This window comes from Apteryx rowi, unplaced genomic scaffold (assembly GCF_003343035.1).
Source record: "Apteryx rowi isolate R43461 unplaced genomic scaffold, aptRow1 scaffold_223, whole genome shotgun sequence".
Classification (NCBI taxonomy): domain Eukaryota; kingdom Metazoa; phylum Chordata; class Aves; order Apterygiformes; family Apterygidae; genus Apteryx; species Apteryx rowi.
Window position 1 is genome coordinate 924,307 of NW_020448564.1, and position 25,639 is coordinate 949,945.

Sequence of the window (25,639 nt, forward strand, 5' to 3'; positions counted from 1 at the left end):
TTGCCCGAGAAAGACACTATCGGGTAAAACTGCATCTTTAAGTTTGAGCTACAATGTGGAAACACGGACAGACAGACTTGTAACCACCCTTCTTACAGCTGCCTGCTCATCCATTCATAGTTACCTAACAATCTCAGAGTAAAAACAAAAGTTCTAACTTGACAAACCTAATACTGGGAAAATGCACATGTTTTCAGTACTCTCCAGTGTGATATGTACTCTTAAAGAACTACCCACTCATAACTTCATAAACGTCTTAATTCTTTGAGTCTATCAGCACCGCGTATTCTTCCCTGCTGCTTGATATTTTCTTACTGCCCAGCCACTGCAACTCTTTACTGGTTCCATGACCTACTGCTCAGTAGTTTTCTCATCCTAGAGATAACTCTATTCCTTCAAAGCAGCTCCCTTCTACCTTATTTAGCTTCACTGTTCAGGACACACAATTTGAGTGATGTTGCACAAGACAGACGAAATAATATAAAATCTTGCTCCCACTTACCATCCTTTCTTTTTGGTGGCTCTAGCTCTCATAAGACAGTTCACTGAGTTAATTCAGCTCACTAACCCAGTAGAAAACACTTATTTTGATGGCTTTGTTTTCTTCAAAAATGAGTTGGACTGCTCATGGAAGAGTCCAGTCAGCATCCAAGCTAGGTCAGGGTAAGTGACAGGTGCACTGAGCTGCAAACAATGAAAAACAGAGGAGGGAAGAAAAGTAGGGCCCTTTCCCTTCCCTTCCATTGGTCATGACAAATCATTAGGTCAGTTCAAACCATTTCCTGTGATTTCCCCCTTGAGTCAAGCTTCTTTATTTTAATTTCAAGCTCTTCACCATAAAGAGGTTGGAGCCCTAGAAACAGGGCTGCCACATTCCTGTTTGGAATATCCTGAAGATAAACACACAAGCCTGTGCTGTGTAGATTGCCAGAGCATGTACAATAAATCCAAAAGTCCGGGAACATGCTAGCATTACTCTTTGCACTACAAGCATGCTATACGCTTAATTTGCAAAAACACAACACTTCCAAGACATTTCAGATTTATTATGATTGTGCTGTAGAAATGTCTGGGATTTCTAAATGTCTTCTGCCCTGTCGGTTACTGGGGTGTAGCTCCCAGCAGGGCAGCCAGACGTCTGGAAATCCTGCACAAGTGTTAGAAGAACCCTCGGGTTCCACATCAGGAAAAAAGAGGACAGGCTGGAAAACTCAGACATATTGTAGTCATACCAAGGTTTATACAGAGAGGTAGTATCTCTTATTAAATCAAACCTCTGGAAATGAGACCACCCACCACAATTTCAGACCCCTAGCTCTCCACAGCCAACTAATACTTCAAGTTTAAGCCTGAAAACTCTTCTACCGTGGTTTGTCAGGCTGTGCTCCTGCTATCAGCATCTTGAAAACATTAACATGCTGTTAAATGAATTAAATACCAGCCTCTTTACACAAATTGGAGAGAACTGTTTAACTAATAGACAATGCCAGAATTATGATCGTAGGATAGTCTTTCCCCACACAGTCCTCTCACATTTTTCTGTCTTCTTCCCCCAACTCTTCTCTCTTCCCCCCACAAAACCACTGGCTCACCATCTTTCACCAAAGAACTAATTTTTCCCTCCTCCTCAGTCTCCAAGTTATTAGCTATTCAAATCCTTAAATCAAGCTCTGCAATCTCCTGTCCTAATTAAATCAAAGGAAAGGGTATTTTGCATAAATAACATTTCCAAGATGTAGTTTTAGCTTCTAGATTTTGTCAGCAAAGTTTCCAGTACTGCTTCAGGGCCAGAAGGTTAAACATTTCTCAATGACGCAGGCTCCCTTAGTGAGAGAGTGACAAGGAAGTAGTCCAAAAAACCTCATTCTTCCCAGACAGTAAATCAACAAGCAGAGCAAACGAGTCAGTGCCTCTCTCTAAGGAAAACCGGGAGGAGTGGAGCAGTATACCACTTATTCTGCCAGCATAAAAAAAAGGCCCAGAACAAGGAGGGGAAAAAAAAAAAAAAAAACTAAATCAGAAAGGAGGTTTTGAGTATGGTAAATTTTAATTGATATAGAAATTAAAATTTCAAAAATGAACTTAAGCTTTTGTAGAAAACTGCATTTCTGTTTAAAATTGYTATTCTTCTCTGGTCCATGTTACTTACCAGTAAGTTTCCACCTTAAACTTAAAGATGCTTTGACTTCTAAACGGGTTGGAATTTTCATGCCCAAGAAACCACTTTTCATATACTACCTTACACTGCTCCAGCCATGCTCACACTTTAGTCTCCGGCTTTGCAAGATAAGATTAGCAATAGGGGTTTCTCCACAAAGAGCCTAGTAATCTGGATCTTGCTCTTGCTTGGTTTGAGGTAACACGGGGTCAGCAAAGGTGTACTGCAAAGCATTATCTGTTTATTTCAGCTGTGAGCGGAAGAGCTTCAATGGGTCCAAGCCTTGGAAGAGTTGCAGTAAGTTAAGCACGAGATACTTTCTAGAGAGCTTAATCAAAAGTTCGGGGATTTATGTTTTAAGCGGAGGTACCTCTGTGTCAGATAGCATCTTTAATAAATCAAAGCCACTTGACTTAATTTTGAGTTGACCTTAGTGAAAGCAAAACCCAAATCTCAAATACTGGAAGACAAAAACAAGGAAAAAACAGATTCAATTAGAGAATCTCCAGCAGAAATAGAAGCAATTCTCTCCTCAAAAAGAAGAAAACATTGAGGCCACTTTCTGTTACAGGCTGATTGCAGGCAGCCTCTGTTTCATTGGTAACTGCAACTTCTTTATTTGGAATACACTCCTTTCTGAGAAAAACCATCAGGGCAGTGAAAATGAAAAAGACTACAAAGAACCATAAATACATTTCTCAACCTACTTCTCACACTGGATAATTAAATAGGTTCCTAACCTGTTGGGATTCTAATGCTGAGCATAATGCCTAGGAAGTGTCATTAACACTATTTAGAAACTATGGTTTAAAAAAAAAAAAAAAAAAAAAGAAAGAAAGAAAAAGCTTCATAGGAAGATGCAAAACAGTATTCAGACGGTCACAATAACAGACACTACTTTAGCACTTGTCTACACTTAAGGTTATTGAAACTGGGTACAGCTTCTTCTAGCGAAAGCATTTACCCTGCATTAAAGTGTGTATCAGTTTAACTCCACGTGAGTATGTTTAATACTGAAAATTGGAAGATTTTTAACCAAAGAGTGAGATTCTGGGACAGATTCTCAGCATGAGTTGCTGGGGAGTGAGAAATCTAGTAATAATAATAATAAAAAATAAAAAGGATGCTTGATAAAATTATGAAGGAGAATATATGACCTGATCATTTGCAACAATAGAAGACTGGGTTCTGCGACCCTGAAGGTCCCTTCCAGTCCTGTTTCTTTATGACTCCTTACCTACTTTAACTTTTGTGTGGTTTGTTGCATAATTTAGCAGTAGTTTATCACAAAAGGGAGCAGTGCCAATGTAATTAAACTACTTTCCTGTACTGAGTCTATTAGGAAAATTCTCTTGACAAAGAAATCGGGGGGGGGGGGAACTGAGGGGAATATTTCTTCCATTCAGATTAAAAAAAAAGAGATAGAGAGAGAGAGAGAAAGGGGGAGAGAGAGAGAGAGAGAGAGAGAGGGAGGGAGGGAGGGGGGGAGGGAGGGAGAGGGAGTTTCACTTCCATAAAACAGGGCTCGTGTTTCTTTAGTCACAAATGAAGAAAGTTAAGACCCTCTCAGGCGGACCAGTTGCAATTTCTCCGTATGAAAAGACAGTTTGAAACAAGTGTCGGTCGGTCCCTGCTTGGAAGAGCCCTGAGGTGAGAACAGCAGAGGGTGCTATAAGGCTGAACTGAGGCGCCTCAGCACTGCAACAAGGAGCATCTCGATGTCACGCGAAGCTGTAGTGCTGGTTTTTGTTTTTTTAAGTGCTCAAGAAGTCATTTAAAATTCGGGAAAGCAGAGACAGTTAAATATTAAAATTTATCTATGTAGATTTCCACATGACATCCAATAACATCAGAGATGTTTCCAAAACCTTTAAGTTTTATATAATCCCTAACCACTGATCTGTACAGCTCTGGGCATACATTAGTGACTGCTTCATACTGAAGCTAAATATTAGAAATTCATATTTTAATGCATATAAGCAAAGCGTAGACTGGACRTGCATGCCATCATTAAAGAAAGAAAAAAATCCTGATCTAAACCTTAATCCAAATTTCTGTTACCACACAGGAATGGAAACTTAAGTGCCTTGTTAAACATTAGTCATCTCTTAAATCTGGCAAACACCGGAGAGCAAGGAGTAACCAGCTAACTAGAAGACAGAACGGATGTGTGTCCACACTGTACCCCTTTTATGCAAAGCACACATGGTGCAATCATTGTATCAGTTTGCAGAGGCTTGGCAAAATACATGTTCAGATACTAATCCAGAATCTAAATTAGTGGCAGGCCACAAAGATAACAGTGGTCTGTCTGAGTCAATCTAAAATGTTCATTAAGTAATTTTTATATGATCATGCTTAAAGACACCAAAAAAGGTGGCGATTTAAATTATTCTTTACTACTTCATTTTGCTTGTGCACTTTAGCTATGCTCCTAAAGAAAGGCTGATTTATATTTGTCACATAAGTGAACTGGTAACTTACAGAATATGGTGACAGCAATTACATATGGCCCACAATACATAACACATTCATTTTGCAGCAAGGAAGATTCTGCTTTGATCATTACAGTTACAGCATATGAAATACGTCATGAGTTGACATGCATTTCAAACTTTTATTCAGTGTTTTAATACTGATGCAAAATAATAATACTGATGATGCAAAAAATTACTTTTCCTKACAGATGCAATATGATGAGAATCATAGTATGTAGACTGGAAACTAATTAAAATGCACGTACACCTTAAAGTTATTTCTTGCTAGTTAAATGTTAAAATAAGCTGGAGACATTAGAAAGTTTAGGTGGAAAATGTGTCTTAAATCTAATTCAAACAAATAATATATGTGCCATCAGTGAACGATTGCTTTTTGTCTACCACGCCTTCACTGTTTTCAAGCAAATACTGTAGCCTGTGCTCTTACAGTTCATCTTAAGTCACAGAATGGATAAAGATAAAAAGCTGTCCAGTGTTTTTCTCCTTTGCCCTCAGACTCGACCTGTAGCGTAGCACTCACTGCATAAACGGAATGACAAAAATATTTTCAAAGCACCTAAAGAAAAAATTACTATTTTAACACTTCAGCAAATACCTACTCCAGGTTTTATAAAGGATTTCCACCAGTTTTTGGCTTAAATTTTAAGATCTCAGTAGAAATAGGTACTGCTCAATTAAGCGACTCTTATGTGTGGTCTTTATTGCAGACTGTCACTTATAACTAAAAAAATTTTAAAAGTATCCTTTATATATCTAATTTTAGTACAGTCCTTTAACTCTGATTTGGCTGACAAAACAACACAGTGATTCGATTACTCAATAGTTAATCACAGGGATAAAAGGCAGCAAAAGGTTATGTTCAAACCTTTCATGAATGGAATAACTCAGTAATGTTGCAGCTCACAGTTGTGCACTCCTCACTCCATTTCTTTTAAGAGCCAACAGACCTTCATGCAGTTAGTAGCTCTGGCGTAAAAATTTCCATATTTAAAGCTGACTTCAAGAAAGTCCCATTTGCTACTTCGGAAAGAATTCCCACTGCATGATGACGATGAAGCTCACATAACTTCGTTCAGTCATTGGATCACATGCAGGACTCTGGTTAAAAGCCAGTGAAGAGTCATTTTATCACTACTCAGAATATACACATCTCTGAGAGCCATACCAGCAGCAAGGGAACTCTTTACACTCCCCAGGAACTTGCTACCTAGATACAAAAGGTTACATTTCCAAATGCCATAGATTCCAAATTGTAATCAAAAGTTTTATTTTTAAAGTGGTGATGATGTAAACTATAAAGCCAGGAATGTTTTCCCTCCCTCTCCATCCCAAACCAAAATCCTGATTGCTTTGATTCAAGAACTCATTGTAATCTTGCAATTCAAAACGAGAAGTGAATTCAGTATTCTAAGTTCTGCTATTCAAACAAAATGAAATGCCAAAAACAATAGGAAAAAAAGTCACAACTAAAAAGCCCTCTTACTAGTAAGCGAAAACATAACAATAAGGAAAGAAATCAACTAACAGGTGCCTGAAAAAGACAGGATGAAGTTAGAAAGTATTTTAGTACATGAATGAGAGGTTATTCTTATGAATACCAGAAGCCAGCAGTGAATTTCAATTTTAGTTGAAAGGGGGAAAAAGAAAACCAACCACAGAAACTGCAGCACTGACACTTGTCACTGCTGAAAGAGCTGAAGAGGGGGACACCTTCCTCCTATGAACTCCAGACACGCTGTCCCCTTTCTGCCCATTAAAAATGGTTTGGCAGCTGACATCCCTAAAGCAACTCAGCTTACTGCTATAGAGAGGGAAGAGAGAGCCCAGGAGATGCTTTTTGAAAGAAAGAACGGGATCAGCATCAGTTTGGTCTAAACTGAGTTCAATATATCCCTAATCGGCCGAAGTAGCTCAAAAATGTAACTTTTCCCCCACAAATGAATAAAGTTTAACATTCATTCTGGATAACATTAATTTTCAGTTGAAATTACTGTTCTTTTTTCAGAACTGGTTAGATGCATAGCAAATCAAAAATAACTGACAATTATATTGGATAAAACTTAAAAAATTCTCTGGCCTACTCTCATTTATAGCAGTGACTTGAAAATAACACTTCTTTTGTTCGCTAGATATGCATAGAAAAACCCTCTCATTCATTTAAAATCACATTTCTAACAGTTTAGAACAACCTACTTCTGTTTTGCACACCTGGCTCGATCTCTAATCGGTTCTAAGATTTTTCAGAATATCAACAGAACAACATATTGAAATGTGTCATAGATCATTCTATGATGAAGAGTCTTTGCTTTTTTGTATACTCACAGAAAGAGATTAAGATTACACAGAGACAACTATTAATGTGCAATGTATACCAAGGCAGTGAAAACCACAATACAGTGCACAGAAACAAAGCAATGCAGCTACCCAGAACAGTAAATGAAGAAGTTAGTAAGTGCAGAGGAAAATTTAGGGGAAATGGAAGGCATTAACAAAAGAAGGAATTCGGCCACGGGTGGTAGTGCTAATGTGCATTAATTCTGGCAATGCACTGTAAGAATCTGAGTGATCCTAAGGGGCCATAACTCTTATCCATCCATGCAAAATGTGTACAAAAGTGATCTGAAATTCAAATTTTACCTATCTGACTGATTGCACCTCTGAGAGTGTGTACAGCACACACATTTCCATCCAGCCACCTGCTAGAAGTCATAAAAAGAAATTTGTGAACAAAAATAACTAAGAAAAATTAGTATTTGCCATTTAAACATCCTCCTCAGAGGAGTTAAAACAGACAAAATTTGCATATATTAAAAAAGATCTCTAGTTCTGTCAAGAATGCTGAACTTCAAAAAAAAAAAAAAGAAAAGAAAAAAAAAAGAAAGCAGAATTTAGTAATATTATGAACATAAAAATTTAAATCCATCTTCAGTAGATAAGACTTTCTCTGGAAGCACTATTCCAGTATGAGGAGAACTTGAAACGAAACAAACAAGCAAAGAAAACCAGTAATCTCACAGTTCTTCCTTATCACTACGGAAAAAATACTGGAAGCTGCTACTATAATCAGTGCAGTTCAAATACGGAGGCTGTTGCAAGGATATCAGACTACACAGAAACATCAAATATCATGGGTAAAGATGTCAATCCAATGGAAAGTTTCTTTACTGTAAGCTTTCCAGAGAGGCCAGCAGCACATCCAAAGCTACTGAGATTTCTCTAACTTTATGAGTCCTTAGATGACTGTTCAAAAACAGTTTTAGGTGTTACTGGATTGTAGATTGTGTCAAAAAAAAATATATTCTTACAGTTCTCTTCCCTCTTTATTAATATATATATTTTGTGTGTATGTGTGTGTGTGTGTAAGTATATATATCTATTTGGTGTGTGTGTGTGTGTGTGTGTGTGTATGTGCGTATATATATATTCATATATATATTCCTGACTCAGTCTTCCAGGGAGCCAAACAGTCTGTTACAGCACAACAAAGCCAGGTCATGCCAACAGACCATTCAGTGCGTATCTTGACCTGAACAGCGACCAACAGCAAAGGAATTCACAAAATCTCCACACGGGCTAATTAGGTAGTGACATGAATAAAGCAAAGGCTGTTAGGGAACAAGAGAAGAGGGTACATAGGGAGATTGAACTAGATAATGAGAAGGAAACAGCAAGCTTTTGAAATTAGCAAATAAAGAAAACAAATGAGTCAAAGGCTGGGAGATAAAAGGCAGCAGAAAGGACGAAGAGATTCTTAGAGAAAGAGGATAATTAGGGAGCTCCCACTGCCAGGAGCTTGGTACAAACCCGCACATTAGCTTGCATTTTCAACAGAATGAAAACATGCAAACTGGCACGGGTGTGTGTGTGGGGGGGGGGGCTGTGTAAGGGCCTACCAGAATAATTTATTTACCCAGTTTAGTCCATGATTCTCCTACTTCTCCAAGGGATGTTCACAACCAGGTTGCAAGCCAGATGAATTGACTGGGGAAAGTGTTTCCAGCTTCCATCTTTCCCATAGAGCTTCTGGAGATGAACATAGGGGTCAAGAACCATTCAGAAGCTAAGTCCYTCCTCACTAGATGATTTAAACTCTCAACAGAAAGAAAAATCAGTTTCAATCTCTAAAAACTCTCAAGTAATCTGCCCAACAGATAATTTAATTATCTTAATAAGCCTACTAAAAGTAGCAGCCGATAGTAGCTGAAGTCACTAAGGTTTTTTTGTTTTTTTTTTTAAGAAAATTTTTTGGACAGTTTGGTGTCAGCATTGAGTATCTAGAAGCTGGTAACAGACTTCCATTATTCAAGGCTGATCTTTAAAACTTAATATGCACATGCTTCCATCCTGTTTTCATACTTAATTTCAATCAGTAGTTATCTATTGCAATTAAAATCTCATTCAAAGGTTACAGTTCTCCTTAAGACTAAATTTTAGCAAGGACCATGAAAACMAAGTGCATCTGTATGCTCTCATTTGATGTTTTACTCTTTTGCCATTTTTCACACATTTCCCCAACAGTCTTGTTTATATAAACGGATTCCCATTTGCCTGCTTCTTGCTTAATTAATTAATTCTTGCTTAATATTTTTCAACAGTGGTTGATCCAGGAGAGAAAAGAGCTGCCATTGATAGAAGAGGTACAATAAATTTGCATCCCTCATTATGTGACCGAAGTTTGCCAAGGAATTGCCTCAACATTGCAGAATGCCACTGCATAGTCTAGGACTAGGGTTAGCTGACTTAAGCAAAAGCCACATACAAGTAAGTACTCTTTAGTGGGAGAAACTCTCACCCTAAGAATTAAATGCAAGCCTCAGGAATTTTCATCATTTAGAAGAAAAGAGAAAACACAACCACGACTGAAGTTTTGACAAAAATAACACTAATATGAAGGCTGATGCCCTAATTTTAGGAAGTCTTACTTTATTCTATGATTTTCCCAAAATACCATGCACAAATTCAGTTAGAAGAACCCCTGAACTGTTAATTTTGTGGCTTTTCCTTGTATACAAAAGATTAAAGAATTAGAAAACCTATTAGAAACAAAGCACGCTGAGGTGAACATAAACATCATCTGGAAAATAGATGAAGTAACTACAGTGTCTTTTTCAGGCCTTCACATAAAGATTGTCATATGAAGGAAAAAGTTTTTTCACAAAGAGAAAGAGATTAGATATTGTCTTGCCATATGCATCCTGTTCGATACCAAACACCTTACTAAGGTTTAAATCCTACCTCTAGACTTCACAGATTTGAGTATCACCAGAGGAATGATGGACTGTATTGTGTTCATACCACTTTTCTGTAATTTTTTATGAATGAACACAGAAGCTAAGTGCTCCATATAAGATGCAACCCTGCCAGAACACCTCACTTGCCTTTTCTATCTACATCAGGAGGTAGAAAATACTATTTTGCCTCCACAACAACAGAAAAGAATACAATAATGTCAGAACTATAGAGTAAAGATCATACAGGATCCTTATAGACACACAGAATTTTTGTAGGCATTTTACAAAACATAAGACTGTAAGTTAGGGAAGTCAATGCCACACATTAAAAATTAAAAAAAAAAAGAAAGAAAGAAAGAAAAATTTCTGAAACACATATACAAAGCCATGGAGTTATTGTTTTACTTGTCTCTTTCCAAATCACTACTAACTCAGAAAAAAAGGAAAGAAAAAGCATTCAACTTTTAAAAACAAATCTGTCTGACACTTTTGGCATTACATATGTCCTGCTTTTTAGGCAGTGTTCCCGAACAGATTAAGAATAAGCAAATGCCAAACTCCTAGGCTATTACTAATTTACTGTTGGATCTTCCCAAGGTTACAGTCCAGTCTCTGTTCCCATCTATAGAATAGAGGTCATTCACATCTACGTATTCGTTAAGTTTTGTGACTAGAGAATGTCTACAAGCCACAGATAAAAATGCCCTACAGAAGTACACCACACTGTTATTAACAGATAATTCTAACTTTAGCATGTCTTGTTTACATCAGAAATACAACTTTTTACACATCTGACAGAAAAGCGCAATATCACAAAAAGACAAAATATTTGGGACAAAATTATATAAACAATAACATTTTCATTCAAGGAAACAATCTTTTAAGCCATAAAAAAAGTACTGGGAAGCTTCCAAACAGAAGTGTTTTTCTCAAAATGTACCATTTAAAATTCTCCCCAAAGTATCAAGAATGTTTCACTGAATATAATTAACAATAAAACCACCTAAATCAGCCAAAAGCTAAACAGAGGAATTTTCTTTAAAACAAGTCCTAGATTTTCTGACCTTCAAGAGGTAGATTAATTTAACACTGGGGACTGACAAATGAAGAGCAGAAAGATGAAATTGTCTCTGATGAAGCCCTAAAGTGATCAATATTTAACATCCAGCTAGTGTCATCTTCAACTTGCATGTGAAGTCACCAGAATTCTCTCACTTGTCTTTATTCAAAGTCATATACCCTCCTGGCACTCCCCGTGTAGCTCAGCAGCCATGGTTCACTGCCAATATTTAGCCACTGTGATACGTTTGGGATGATACCCGATTGGACTGTTGCCATCAGCGTTTCTGGTTCCAGCAGCATCATGTTGATCCTTTTCTCAATAGTTACAATCCCTTAAAAACTCTCTCTCTAGATAGATAGATAGACAGACAGACAGCTATAGATATGTAAAGAAACCTCTCAACTTCAATCTTGTTCAAAACTTCCAAGAAGTTCTCATCCTTGTATGATGAAAACCTCTGGCTATTGAGAAAACTCAGTCTTTCAGCATGCTGTTCCCAGCTTATTCACTACAGGCAAGTTGGGACAGCCCAGAATCAAATTACTGCTAGGAGAAAAATGAAGAATATTCAAAGGGGAACATAAAATGTATGGTTGCGAAATTAAGGTCTGCCCCTTGATGCTCTGTAAGTGAAGGGGGAGGGGGGAGGAAGGGGTCAGAGACACTAGTACTGGCAGTTTTTTCCCCTTTGGAAAGGGAAGGATGACGTCTTGGGTAGATTTTCATTCCCCTAAGGGGCTCTTCTGACGAGGCCGTTTCATTCCAAGGACAAGGAGACCCAGTGTTAACATAAACATGCAGATTCTCATCTTAGAAACAACAGGGCCAAAAACATGCTATATCCTGACCATAAATCAGTTACATTATTTCAATCTTCACCAGCCTTTTTTCTTACTAATTGCATTGTTTCCCTACCCCATCCACTCCCTTGCTGGCCATTAAGCTTGAAGCACTATAACAGAGGACTGGAACATCTTCCAAATATATGGTAGCATCTGTTTCTTAAAAACAGACAACACACACACTTTCTCCCTCAGACTTTTCCACTGTGGATCATAACCTTYATCCAACATGCCTAGATGTTTGGAAAAAAAAAAAGTTTCCCACATGCAGATGATGTAGTTTCATATGATTTAGGAGAGCGGACAGAACTTTTATAATCAACTATTTCTTGAGTAAAAAAAATAAAAATAGAATTAAGTCTTTCCTTACGAGATCATTTTAGTTCCCAACAGAAAGGAAATTCAATTTCAGTCTCTGAAGAGTCTCAAGTAATTTGCTCAACAGATAATTTAATTATCTTAACAAACTAATTCCACCACTTCTGTCCTCAGAGAAGCTTTCCCTTATTCCACATCTTTCCTCAAGGCTCATCGTCATTTCTCATTAGGTCATCTGCCAATAAGGAATTGCATATATTTATACAAAGCCCTAAAATATTTTGAGTACTACATCAAAGATACAGACCGATTTTAGACTTAAAATCCTTTTGAGCAAGTCAGAATCCCTATCCTGCCACAACAGTATTCATGAAGATGAGTAATTGGGTGTGCAAAACTACTTTTGCACTGTTTTCTGACCTCTCCAATCTAAAATAACTTCAGGGCTGCTCTAAAGCTCAGATGCACTAACTCCCAACAGGGGCTCAACAGCTGAGAGAAGAGCACACCAGGTTTTAGCAGCATAGGTTCCCTTCCCCACACAAACACATCTGGGGCTTCAAAGGAGGCAGCAGAAACTCATATGGCAACTTTAAATAATCAAGGAAAATCCCTTACAGTGATGATATTGTAGTATTTATCTGATTTCCAGCCTCCTTACATCAGCAGTGTGTTGTAAAAGGACAGGAATGCAGATCATTTGGGCTTCTGTCATACTCAAGTGCCACCTATGCAGTTCTAGATTCACAGCTAGACTATGTAAAAATTGCAGGTCTAAATGTTAATTCTTGCTGTGCAATCCTTATGGAGAGGAACTGCATTGGGGGACTGGGTCTTAAGAATTTATTAAGAGACTAGTCACAGAAATAAGTCACAACAACCTTAAATACCTATCTTTGATATCCATATTTATCACAAATAAAGGAGCCAGTGATTTTCAGCAGAACGTAAACCTATTTATCTTTGTGGTGATATATGGAAATAGAAGGGGAGGCAGTGTGAACAAAGAGGGAACAATACCCTTTCCCCTTGGGAAAATATTTCCACCAGTGTCCAGAAGCATCACTAAAGTTTCATCAATCTGTCTGTCATCGCTGACACTGCATACATAGATACTTCAGGGAATTAAGGCATTAACCAGGACAAACCAAAGTAACACAGCTGCACAGGAAGGAGAAGACATTGAAAAATATAACATAAAAGCAGACATTTTAAAAGTAGGAGAAAAATAAAGAGTGTGGCAAATCTACACTGGAGAGTAAATACGTCACTGTTGGAGTGCAACTAAGTCACTTCTTTGGATCTGATTTAAAATTAGTAGCTTGCCTTGCCACAAAGAAACCCTTTTATTGGTCCAGGAGCTCACATTCCATTAGTGCAATATAGAACACCACAGCAAAGTTACACAGATACTTTAATATTAATAATATTAATAGAATGACAGAGGTTTTTTTAATATTCAGCCTAGAGGTAATAAGCAGCACTGTAAGCCTACATCACTGAATATTGCTTAGTCGACCAGCAAGGAAGATGAAGATTGCCCTACCTGATGTCTTTGGCAAGAGATTCTTTCATTATACTTTGCTGTGATATACTGATTGTGGAGGAGAGCTGCAGAGGTGGCTGATAGTGGCTGATAGTGTCTCCATATCAAAGAATTACAAAGAACTTGAAACTCTTCACAAGGAAAAAGCACAYGTTACAGAAACGGGCTATCACCCAAAGCCAGGACTCAGTTTACAGAGTAGTAGCAGGGAGCGTTGCATTGTGAAACAATGCCATCTTTCTTGGGTGAAGTAGCCACTCACTTCTTCAATAAAGCAAAAGGGAGTCTCTTGCAGGATGGCATTCTCCCTTTAAAGGATCTGACTTCCTCTCCCCATTACTACCCTCAATACTTAGAGCAAAAGACCTCACCCACATTAAAAATAAATAAATAAATAAAATAAATAACTGCCCAGTTCTGGGCCTGACTTGTTCTGCAGGCAGTTTAAATTCATGAATATGGAAAAAAAAATTTTTTTAAATAGTTACCAAATTATATGCCTAATATTCATCCATTGGCCCTCAACCTTGAAACCTCAAAGGCGAACTTGAATAAGAGAGAAACTGGAAGGGAGAAACAGAGAGGAGAAAAATATTACAAAACCAGTGGTTGGGGAAGGGCATTATAATGATGTTAATATAATCAACAACAAACAAAAACTGTGTTGAGAGCTAACTTTTTAAGCCACCACATTAAAGCTGTCTTTGGAATTACTCCCTCCAGCTCATCTATTCCCCCATCACTATTTAAATGTTTGGTTTAAGTATTTCAAGAGATTACCACTTCTCAGCTGTTTAGTAACTCCCATCAGTAACAGCCACCCATTTCTATCTCTGAATCTCATAGCTCTATCAGAAATTTTCAGAAAGCATACTAAATTTATAGTCTCCTGGGACACAATGTCTCTTAACACAAATCCATCCAAGATAGACTGGTTGTTTTTATTCTAACAAGCATTCCTCTTACTCACACAACAGAGGACAGCAAGCCTCGTTGGAATGTGTGTGGACAGATCAGAGAAAGCTATATATTTCCTGTCTTGCTTCTTTTGTTCCAATACACACTTAAGTATGTTCTTCACATGTAAGTTCTGGACGAGACAATAACCCTCACTTGGTAATTAAATACAGCTCTGAGTCACGCTACTCTGGAAGTCTTCTATACATCAGAATAAAGAAATTTGAGAAAATAACTTCAGAAGAATCCTGTTTCTTTAAAACCCCTTCTCAGGGTTAAAAACCCAACCATGAGGATAAGCAAATACTTTAAAATGATAATTTATGGCATGATTTTAAGAAAACTTTATCAATGTTTTTGAAGTCACAGTAGCAAAAAGATAAGCTATAAAATCTGCAAGAACACCCTAACAAGTTATATTTGAAAATAACTTCTGAATCTGATTGCATTCAGTCCATGATAGGAAAGGGCAAGAAGGGGAAGGAAACAGGAACATGTAATGCAACAAAAAAAATTATAGGAGCAACCACCAACACAGTTCCTTAAAATAAAATCAGGTGCCCTAATAAACATTTAAAATATTACTCGTCTTTTAACAGTACATGAACATAGGAACATATGCACTACATTAGCTCCTTAGAAACATTTAAAAAGTTCAACGCTGCAATTTGTAAGCGGGTACAATCTCCAACAGCCTGTTTGGCAACAATCCCACGCGTTTTGTACAGCACTCCGTCTTTACAGTAATGGGAGTACCTTCTGATACCTAAAGCACATGCCTGCTAAATGACTTCAGGTCGTACTGAAATTCCACACATTCCAGCTAGTCTCTCTCTTCCCAGCGCACACAGTACTTTGTAGAAGGCAAGCATCCCAGGTCAAGTAAAACCAAAAAACTGACAAGCTGCTACAAGTTTTGTCCAAACCTGTAATCACAACATTCTTTCAAATGAACAGTTCCACCTTACCTAATGTTAAACAAGCCTACAGGCAGAAGGACCCAGGACAGCCCTAGACTGCTAACAAAATGTTTTTCATGACCTCTGGACAGAGATAATTATGAAATCTCTTGGGAAGATTGGGCTGAGAAAACATCAATAAACTAGTGGGGTAATTATCATAATTACAAATGAAAGTTAAATACAAAGGACAATTTTGATCAGAACTGATCAGACTGCGCAAGATTTGTATGATCATGTTTTGCTTTTTCTCTGTTTTTGCAACCACATCCATCAAGGCCTTGCTCTCAACCCTGCCCTAAGGGTTGGGGAAAGTTACCTTGGCATCTGAGAAAAAAATCAAGATACATTTTACATGACTCTGTAATGACCTTTTTTTGGCTTGTATGACAAAGAATGAGTCAGTCACAGGTAATCTCTCATGGTTAAAGAAGGTTGTAGGAAGGCCTTGATGGACATGGGTAAAAAAGGAGAAGAAATGGAATGTGAATTTTGGGATAGAAAATTTGCTGTGAAGCAGATTTAAACTAAATAACTACACTTTAAATGCTCCATTAAGTATGATGTCTGAATAGAACCTAAAAAAAATGTGTCAAAATATTTTACTAACGCCTTACCGCATAAAAGTTCCTTCCACTGAAGTGACAAAAAAATGTTTCCTATCCATCCATTTATGTTCCACTACTTCACACATTCCCTTAATAGTTTTTATCTCATTTTAATTTAGCATAATTTAATAACAACTGTCCAGTCAAAAGCTTTAAAGTCTTTACACCCATCTATCTAGAGACCTATAATTTGTAGTTGCAATAAGTAAGAAGAATAGAAAGGGGAACCTGGGTCTGAGGAAAACAAAACCAAACAAAACCAAAACAGAAAAAAATCTCTTGCTGCTCTTCAGTTCTGTAAGAGCAGAAAAAAGGAATCTGCTGTTCTAGGACATATGGTAGCATGTGCATACAGGACTGCACTCCCAGTTCTCCCAACTGATATATAATTCCATGACACTATATTCTGAAGAAATTTGTGTGTCATCTCAGCTGACAGTCTATGTTCCATTCACATTGTCTGAAATAATAAATCTACTGTAACTCCATGTAATATTTTTCTACAGACATCTATAGGTAAAGAAAAAAGCTATATAAAGGGTTAACTTGTTAGAAGTAACACTCAGCCTAAGTAGTTAGTTCAGCTGTGAGTCAGCAACGCCTGTCTAGAACTGCAAACAGGAGACCCTTTCACACAGACAAGCAGCTTCCAGCAAGTCTCTTATTTTATCATTTCCTCCCCTCCCGCCGCCACTCATCTTGAATCTTCCTCATACCTTGAATTTGGCAAATTGTCACAGAAGCAGTTTCACTGCACAAGATATGTTTCTACAACCACTTTGGACTGCTCAAATGTTTAATTAGATTGCCATCTCAACTGACAAACCAACTGTAAACATTCTTGAAAGTGTTTGAAGCCAAAGACACAACAACAAAATATACCATATAAAAAAAAGGAGCTTTAAAGATAGCTCTTAACAGCTGTGCAACTTCTACSCCAGTATAACTAAAAAGTTCCCATATTGGGGAACAATCCGATTAACCAAAATGCATCAGCTATGTTTCTCAACAACTCACTAAGCCAAGTCTCATTCTATGTAGTGATAATTGTAGATAACCATATTTACGCAGCACTTTTCAGTCCTACAGCACTTTAATGAACGCACACACACAGCAACACACTACAGCCTAGCAGAAAACAGCATTGTATACATCTGAAGATAAGGAACACTGAGGTAGTCTAGATTAAGGACTTTGTACTCTATGCCTTGTCTGAAAAGCAGCACCTCCAGCAGTAAAATTCCCACTATTGTACTCAGCACTGATAAAGTATCAGCTCTGAAGAGACCCACCTAATGAGTCATTTCCGGGAATACCCTAATGTTCTTTGGCAAAAGGTATGGGCAGAGGTATTTCAGATAATTTTTAAACCTAACTCTGTCTTACCTGTCCCAATCAAGTAGACTTGCAGCTCACAATAATACAGCTTAAGTCCATAAAAATAACATTATTATGATAGAGGAAAAACACCTATTTCTGTAAAATGCTTCCAAGATACCACTTTTTTTATACCTATCTACACAACTGAATCATATCTAGACTCTTATCTTCCATCTCTGCAACAGAATATCCTTTTCTCTGACCATAACAAACACAGTTCTGTCCTGCTTGCATCCATTCAAACTGCTGCTACAAGGTTCATTTTCCTGAACAGTTATTCCTGTCAATTCCCAACATGGGCAACCCTTTCCCTCTGGCATCAAGCATAAACTGCTTGTTCCCACTTCAGGACCCTTTATCATTTCTTATTCACTAGGAAGAGAGAATCCTGCCTCCAGTAAATTCACACTGTCACCTTCAATTGGCCAGCTGTTAGGTTTTGAAAACAAAAGCTCGTGTGTTTTCCCATGGTGCCTTCAGGCTAGGAAGTCCTCTACCACTTTCAAACTATCATATTTGAATTTCATTACATATCTCTCCTTACCATCATAACTATAAAATATCCAAGTCTGCCTCTTGTTGGAATGTGTCGAGACCAGAGTTCACCATGCTAATACTACAATTTCTTCTTTTATTTTCTGCCACCACCATTTATCTCCATTCACCTGTTGTTTTTTATCTTATACTTAGAGGACTACAGATATTAAGGAATAGGAGCTTTTTGTTCTGTATTTGTACAGTTTCTAGCTTCTCCACTCATAAGGCCTTTAAACATGACAGCAATCACGTAAAGATGGCATAATGTATAAGAACAAGGAAACTTCCCCACTTTCATTCTGTTAAAATAATGTTTTCATTTGAAGTCAATTAATTCTTCCAACTAGTCCAACACTGATTTACTCTTCAGATAAGGGCGTGCTCAGTTTCTGGAGTCAAAGAACCAAGCACATCAAGTGAGGCATCCCTCCGATACAAATTACAATCCTACAGTTAACATGTTCTAAATCACTTTACCATAAACACTGAGTACTGCTTATAAAGTCATTCCAAAGCTCCCCAGCATTTCCAGTATATTGTGCCATGCAACACTATATAATGCATAAGATGCAACATATAATGCCCAGCACTGTAAGACACCCATGAATCAACCACGCTGAAATCCACAGTACCTTGAAGGTAAAGTTGATAGCAGTTCTGACTTTAGCAACTAAATACAAAGACCTTCATACTGCCAACAGCCACCAACACACACCCCAGAGAGCAGAGTGAAGGGAGATCACCAAGAGGAATTCACAGGCAGAAGCCACCAATTATCAAAGGGTTTCACCAGCCAGTCACAGGATGGGGCTGAATATGCAAAGGATTTCATGGCAGCCTGGTAATCCTGACATTCAAACAGTTCATGCTCTTCCACAACCAGGAATTCTGGTCACCTAGTGACCCCATACTTTGCAACTCCAGTGCCAGTCAATGGACAGTTAGAGGGATTCATATCTTAGTTGTTTGTAAGCTATTTGCAACTCAAGAAACTGACTGGTCAATCTCACTCCAGGATCAGTACACCTAACGAGCTATTTCATTTTTAACTCCAGGACTTCTCTCTGCTTCTAACTAGTTCTGGTCTGACAGAGCTTTTCAGACATTTGCAGTGAGAAAGATTACTCACCCTAGTTAAGCACAGACCAAGATGACACAGAAAAATCTACAGATCCTTGATGGCCCTAGTCTGAAGATGAGCTAATGCCTCTCCTTTGACTCTCTGTCTTGGTTTTGCCCAACTTCTAGTCACCACAAAGCACATGGAAGTTACTTCTGGTATTCATCTAAGACAATAACCCATGAGCATTCATCACTAGAGTTCTCTGAAACTTCCACAGCCAATAACATGAACCCTTCCCATCTAACAATGTAAACCACTTTTGCCAGCCCTGGGTTATTATTTCTTCCTATGAATAAAATACTACAAAGAAGCAGCACTGTCATCAGAACATGTACTATGTCAACACCACAGTAGTTCCTGTACGCTGACCAGTAGGAGCACACCACATGAGACATGAGCGCACTGTACCACTTACCATTCTTCCTTTCACTGAGTGGAGGAAGGTTGGGGTTTCGGCCATGATGGAGGTTCAGGGTCAGCTCGGGCTGCAAGGAGAGCTCCTGCAGCTCATTGGCAACAGCTTCGCTCTGAGGGCTGGGGGCCGCCGAAAGTGACACCAGCACTGGTTCATCATCATTTTCGCCAGCCCCTCCTCCGTCCAGCCCATTTCCAGCAATGACGGAAGGGGGCAGGCACACCACACCGGAGAAATCCACTTTGGCTTTCGTGATGGCAACCTGCAAGAGGGACCAAAAAAAAGAAAAAAAAAAGTAAATCTTGTACTAGAGAGGCTTAACCTCTATCTCCAGTGCATCATGGTGTCTTCATATTCAAGAGCAACATGTTCTTTATCACCATATTTGCGTTATCATTATCAATTCAAATCCAGCTAGTAATTGAAATTTGCTAAGCTCACCAGTTTATAAACTTGCATAACCCTCCAACAGGGTCACCACAGAGACTGCTGATGAAGCTACTGATTATCATTTTCTTTGAAACTTATGAGGACATTCTCAACTTCTGGTACTTTAAAAACCCCAATTTTGAGAAGGCTAGGAGGGTAATCACCATGATTTGAGCTGTTTACCATACTCTATGCTTCCAGTGAAGTCAGCTTATTTAGAATTTTGCTGAACTCTTCATTACTCTCCTTGTCTTATACCAACATGTGGTTTTGAAAGGACAACTATTAATTTAAGATCTAGTCAGTTAAAGCAATCCTACATAATAAACCTTGAAGGACAGCTGAGTGCAGCAGGCGAAGATTTTCAAATTCAAATTTCATTTCAACAAAAAATTCTCTTGCCATGTATCAAGCAAAAGTTTTTTTCAGAGGCTAATCTTCAGCTTCAAAGAGATGCATGTAGACTTAGCTGCAAAAAAGCAAAGTAAAAACCCACAGGATAGCCCTAGTCCAGAAATCATTCAGAATGCATAAATTCAGTGCAAAGTTTTTAATAATATATTTTTTTATTAAGTATTCCCCCACTTAACATCTATATTTAACCTGAATGTGTGACAACATTCAACAGATGATAAAGTAGCTCAAATAGTTGTTACCCGTTTCCATTTTGTTTAATAAGGCTCCAATATTTTTGTTCACATTTTCTTTTCTACTTCAGTTAGTTTCTAATGTTTGCTCTGTGCTCTGCAGACCAAAGTTATAAGTGGTAGTACTTTTTTCCTCAAAAACGTGTTCAGTATACATTCAAGGCAACTGGTAATGAATACACACTATTTAATCCATGTTGTCACATTCATTCCCAGGACCCCATGTCATGATCTGAAGAGAAGCAGGGAAAAGAAGGGTGGAGGAAAAGAAAAGAAGATGACAAAAACCACCAACTGAAATTGGTGCTTGTTCTAACAAAACAAATGACATTGAGCCAAAGCTTACTGCCATATGAAGTATTTGCTTTTACTTCAGTTACAATTTGGCTAGAATGCGCCTGCCCCCTCCTTGATATTTCCTGTCCAAAACAAACATCGCTCATACCCATTTGAAAGCAAATTTTAACAGTAATATGCAAAGAGAAAAAATTGGGATTGTGCCCTTTCATTTCTTTACAGTGGGTAAAGAAAGCCTGGAAATACACATACACACACTCCCTTGAAGCACAGACTTAGTCTGAGTTTGGTAAGCTATACAATCCTTRCAGAGGCTGGAAAGAGTTAAACTGTGACCAATATAATTGGCCTTCGGCCCTGCACCTGTAGTGATATGAGGCCTGCAGAAGGGGACTAAAAGGAAGAGTAATTGCTCAGTTGCAAGTCTGACTGGTAAGGACTGCTGTCACTCGAGGAGAAACATCCAGCTGAAGCCAAAGCCAATCTGCCTTCCTGAAGGAGGTGTACTGGAGCCGTTACATTTTGTTTAGTACTCGATGGTGGTTAGGTCACATCACATGAGAGTACAAGCGCAGCCAACCTGAATGAACTGACTGATGACAGAGATACCTAACCCCACCAAATAAGGGTTTGGAATGGCAGGAGACTCAACCTACTCTCCTCAATCCATCCTAGAACAGGAAAAAAAAAAAAAAAAAAGAAAAAAAAAAGTTCCTTTCCCCTTTCTCTAAGGAAAAAAGAACTTGAAATATATCATAGACGAAGATCTGCCCAGGCTACGAAGACAGGAAATGTACTTAGAAACTTCTGACACCCTGGATTTTCTTTTAAGCAGGAATTCATAACCACCATAAACTAGGCAAATCACACTTCAAACACCATTTTAACAACGGTGTTTTAAAATGGAATCTATTTTCCTAACCTAGGTACTTTCATATTAGCCAGTCCACTGAAATTATATCCTTTATTTTAAAGCACAGTACCAAGCTACAGCAAAAGCACTCTAGCCTCACCCAGCCACAAAAGAGAGTAGGGCAGGAGGAGATCAGGATTCACACATCAGCTTGCCATGGAACCCAGAGTAACATTATAGCAAGTGGATTAACTAAAAGTGGGATTATAAACCCTGAGTTGCCCTAGTAAATCATCCCGCAGAATTTCAGCACTGTAACAAGGGTTGGATAAGTAAGTACCATAAGTACCAACTCCTTACCATAAGTAAGGAGTTGCACCTTGACTTGCAGGTTTCCTAACTCATGCAATAGATGACACAGATAGAAGGTATCTTCTTCTTAATCCYAGTTGCCATGTTATTCAATGTCTGTCCCACATCAGAAGTAACTCAGCAAACAATACTAGTAAATGCAGAATTGCCAGCATAAGCAGCCCTTGTCTTCCCTTGCCTGGACATTCATTCTTGCCCTGCCACCATGCCCTCCTTAGTTCCAGTGGAGCCACTTGTACAGCCACACAGCAAACCAGATCAGGAAGCTGATAGAGCTGAAGTACAATCAACTCCTCCATAAAAGCCACAGCTGCACCAGCACAATACAATGGAACAGAGCTGCTTAASGCAGCTCAAGCAGCTCTGCCACAAAATGCAAAAATCAGTCTGATTCTGTGCAGCTCAAACATCCTGGACAATGACTATATTTCTTCAGGTACAGTTGCAGTTCAAATGAAACTAAACTGGAATGAGCCATTACATCCGCTAAGAAATTTTGCCTCCTCCTTCCCTTGCTTTCCCTATCATTTCAGGCCAGCACAAGCATCTACAATGACACATGATGAACTGATGAGAAAACTGATCCAGGTGTAAAGGCCAGATATTTGGTTCCTTCCAACTAAATCAGGTCCCTGGGGCAGTATGTCTTGCAGCCACATCAACACTTGTGCCAGCACAACACAAGGGCAAAATCTGTTTACACCATTAATACTTCCAAACATCTAGCCACGACCTAAGGGAAAGAGAACTTTTTTTCAGAGCAATGCCAAGTTTTAATATGCAACAAACCTCCACTTAAAAAAATAAAAATAAAATAATCAGTACAGCTTCAAATCACCTCCTAAAATGAAAGAAAGGAGCAAGTTGTTTATTTAGGCTTTCTGTATAGAACTTGGTACAAGGCTTCAAATGTTTTACMGTGATAGTTCCTAAACTCTGGTCCACAAGACTACAGTAAAGGCTCTAATTGGGTCAATTTAATTTTAGTGTTTTCAATTAAAAGTCTGATGAGGGCACATAGGGTTTTGGAAGAAGCTTTGAGGATTTACAATTATCACTATTTGGAAAACACTGATATCCTGTGAAAGACATGGAGTCCTTTTCTGTAACCAAAAGTAAGGCTGTTTTTAGACTTCCCAGAGAGTTATACCACTCCATAAAGTGTCATTGTAGAATGAATCAGCTATGCACATTAATATTTAGAACCTAATTAAAATTTTAAAATGTTTGTTTGCCTGTCATTTTTAAACATGCCAGAAGCTTTCCCACAGAGAAATGTAGCATAGCATGAAGATATTTAAATGACTCATCCAGAAGCAGACGGACAGTCTTAAGAGCAAGGATTTCTTATAACCAGGAAGGGTTTCAGGGTGAGTGCCCTCAAGGATTTGTATCTGTTGCCCAACCAGATGAAAGCCTTTATCATGGCATTTTTCTACTTTTGGGCCAGCTGCTTCTGGAACAAGAAAGGCTGTAATCCCACAGATGTTCTACAGCAGCAACAACAGTTTAAGCAGCCCTCATCTTCTCCAATATCCAGTTGCTCATTCCTGTCCCTACATTGCCCCTTCTTCAACCAGCTGAAATGTCTGTGTGCAGTCATGCAATGAATTAGACTAGAGAATCGAGTCAACTGAAAAACAACCATTTTTTTGGGGTTATTAGTCAGCAAAATCAGTTCCCCAACCCAGTCCATTGCCAGCTACACACACAGCTGTGTCACCATAATGCAGGGGCAGGAACAAGCTGTTAGGAGCCAGGAGTGCTTAAATTACACTGCTATAAACAACAAAACCACTGCCTCAACAATACAAGTGTGGATACACCACTAGGGAGAAGATGGAGTTGCTCAAAAGAAACATTAGACATCACTCCTGAATATATAATCTTCTTCCTTTTCTGACCTCTGGATGCTCTGGAGGCATCTGTCAAACTTCAATTTCAGACAGACGAACACAGCAGAGTCAATTTTGAGCAAGCTGTAAGATTAAGAATCATAGCCAATAAGAAATTTTGGAGAAAGTTTTCTTCATCAAACCTGCAAATTACAAAGGTTAAGCTGCTCTACAGCTACTACTGGGTGCATTCTCTTTCATCTCAACACTGTATCACAGTAAATGCAAGGTAAGTCTGATTAGCTTACCCCTTGGTAAAAGGGCATTCTACTACATGACAAAACTACATATATAAACTTCTCAAAGTTGCTCATCCAGAATCCCCCAAGAATAGCTCAAAGCCCTGAGAGATGAAAAGGAAACAAAAGAGGCCGACACGTGCAGTATTAAAACCTGTTTGATCCACAGTAAGCCAGTTTATGGAGCTAAGTGAAAGAAAACTTTTTGTGGGGAGGGAAGGAGAATAAGGGCGGTAGGATTAGCTTTCTGCCAGTTTAGCTCCATTAATCATCCCATCATAAGGCCAGACAAGCACCAAGGCTGGCACTAGGAAGCAAAAGAGGCATGAATCCAGGACTGCCCTTTTTGGCAAGACCTAGCTCTTAGATCAGCTTAGCTGTATCATAAGACCACATCCTCTGGTTAGGCACTAAAGTGACACTGCCAACAAAAGAAACAGTCCAGCTTGCTCATTCCTTGCCTCCTGTGGGCCAGTACAAGCTGAACCAGATCAAGGAGCTGATCCAGATTAAATTTAACCTGGCCACGCACACACACACACAAATTGCTACTTTTAATCTGCATCAGTTCCTGATCTGGCTTGCTACCCAGCTACACAAACATTTGGGCTAGCATAAGGGAGAAAGAGGTACAAAGAAACAAGAATTCTGGATGGCTACTTTTGGTAGCAGCGTCAGCTTAAAGTGCTTATGGAACTACAGCCCAGATGTTGTTATAGTTTCCCTACTCAATATTAATGTTGGGCATGGACACATGCATTAGACTTCCCTTGACTTTAGCAATATTCACATACTCATGGTATAATAAAGATCTTGAAAATGAGTATTTAAATGAGTCAAAGAACAGTACCAGCTTCCCTAACATGAAACCTCAGTAACCAGAGTAAAACTTCCAAAACAAAAGGAGTTAATAAATAAATAATCAGGGAGGCACAGAAAAAGAAAAGAAAAATCCACAGCATAATTCTCAAAGCAAGCAAGAATACCTCTATAAACAGCTTTCCCTGTTCTTCTCTCCTTCAAATCTTGTTTGCATTTTGGGGGCCTAGTTGCCAGGGTAATAGCAATTTCCTACCAATTTAAGAATTGCTAAGCAACCTGCAGCAGCTAACAGCAACAGCATGTGTGTGCAGCTGGGCTATTTTGAGAAGACAGGATTTTTTTATTATTATTTTAAACCTAAGAGCAGCCTTCTGTTAAATGACTATGCCAGCTGGATCATCCAACCAAGAGAAGAGATAGTCTTGGGGCAAAGTGGCTTTAAGTGGATGA

General features: G+C 38.5%; 1 protein-coding gene across 16 annotated transcripts in view; it reads right to left on the reverse strand.

Moving 5' to 3' along the window:
- The window catches only part of MRTFA (myocardin related transcription factor A), a 99,627-nt gene that overhangs the window by 60,507 nt on the left and 13,481 nt on the right, over positions 1-25,639 (reverse strand). For 9 of the 16 annotated variants that reach the window (XM_026064979.1, XM_026064983.1, XM_026064974.1 and 6 more), the window contains one exon: positions 19,636-19,897. In XM_026064979.1, the coding sequence (XP_025920764.1) occupies positions 19,636-19,897 (262 nt within the window). Of the gene's footprint in view, positions 1-502; positions 685-5,521; positions 5,864-8,566; positions 8,680-19,635; positions 19,898-25,639 lie in introns of those variants that run through there. The other 7 variants (XM_026064985.1, XM_026064984.1, XM_026064986.1 and 4 more) reach the window with 6 other exon arrangements.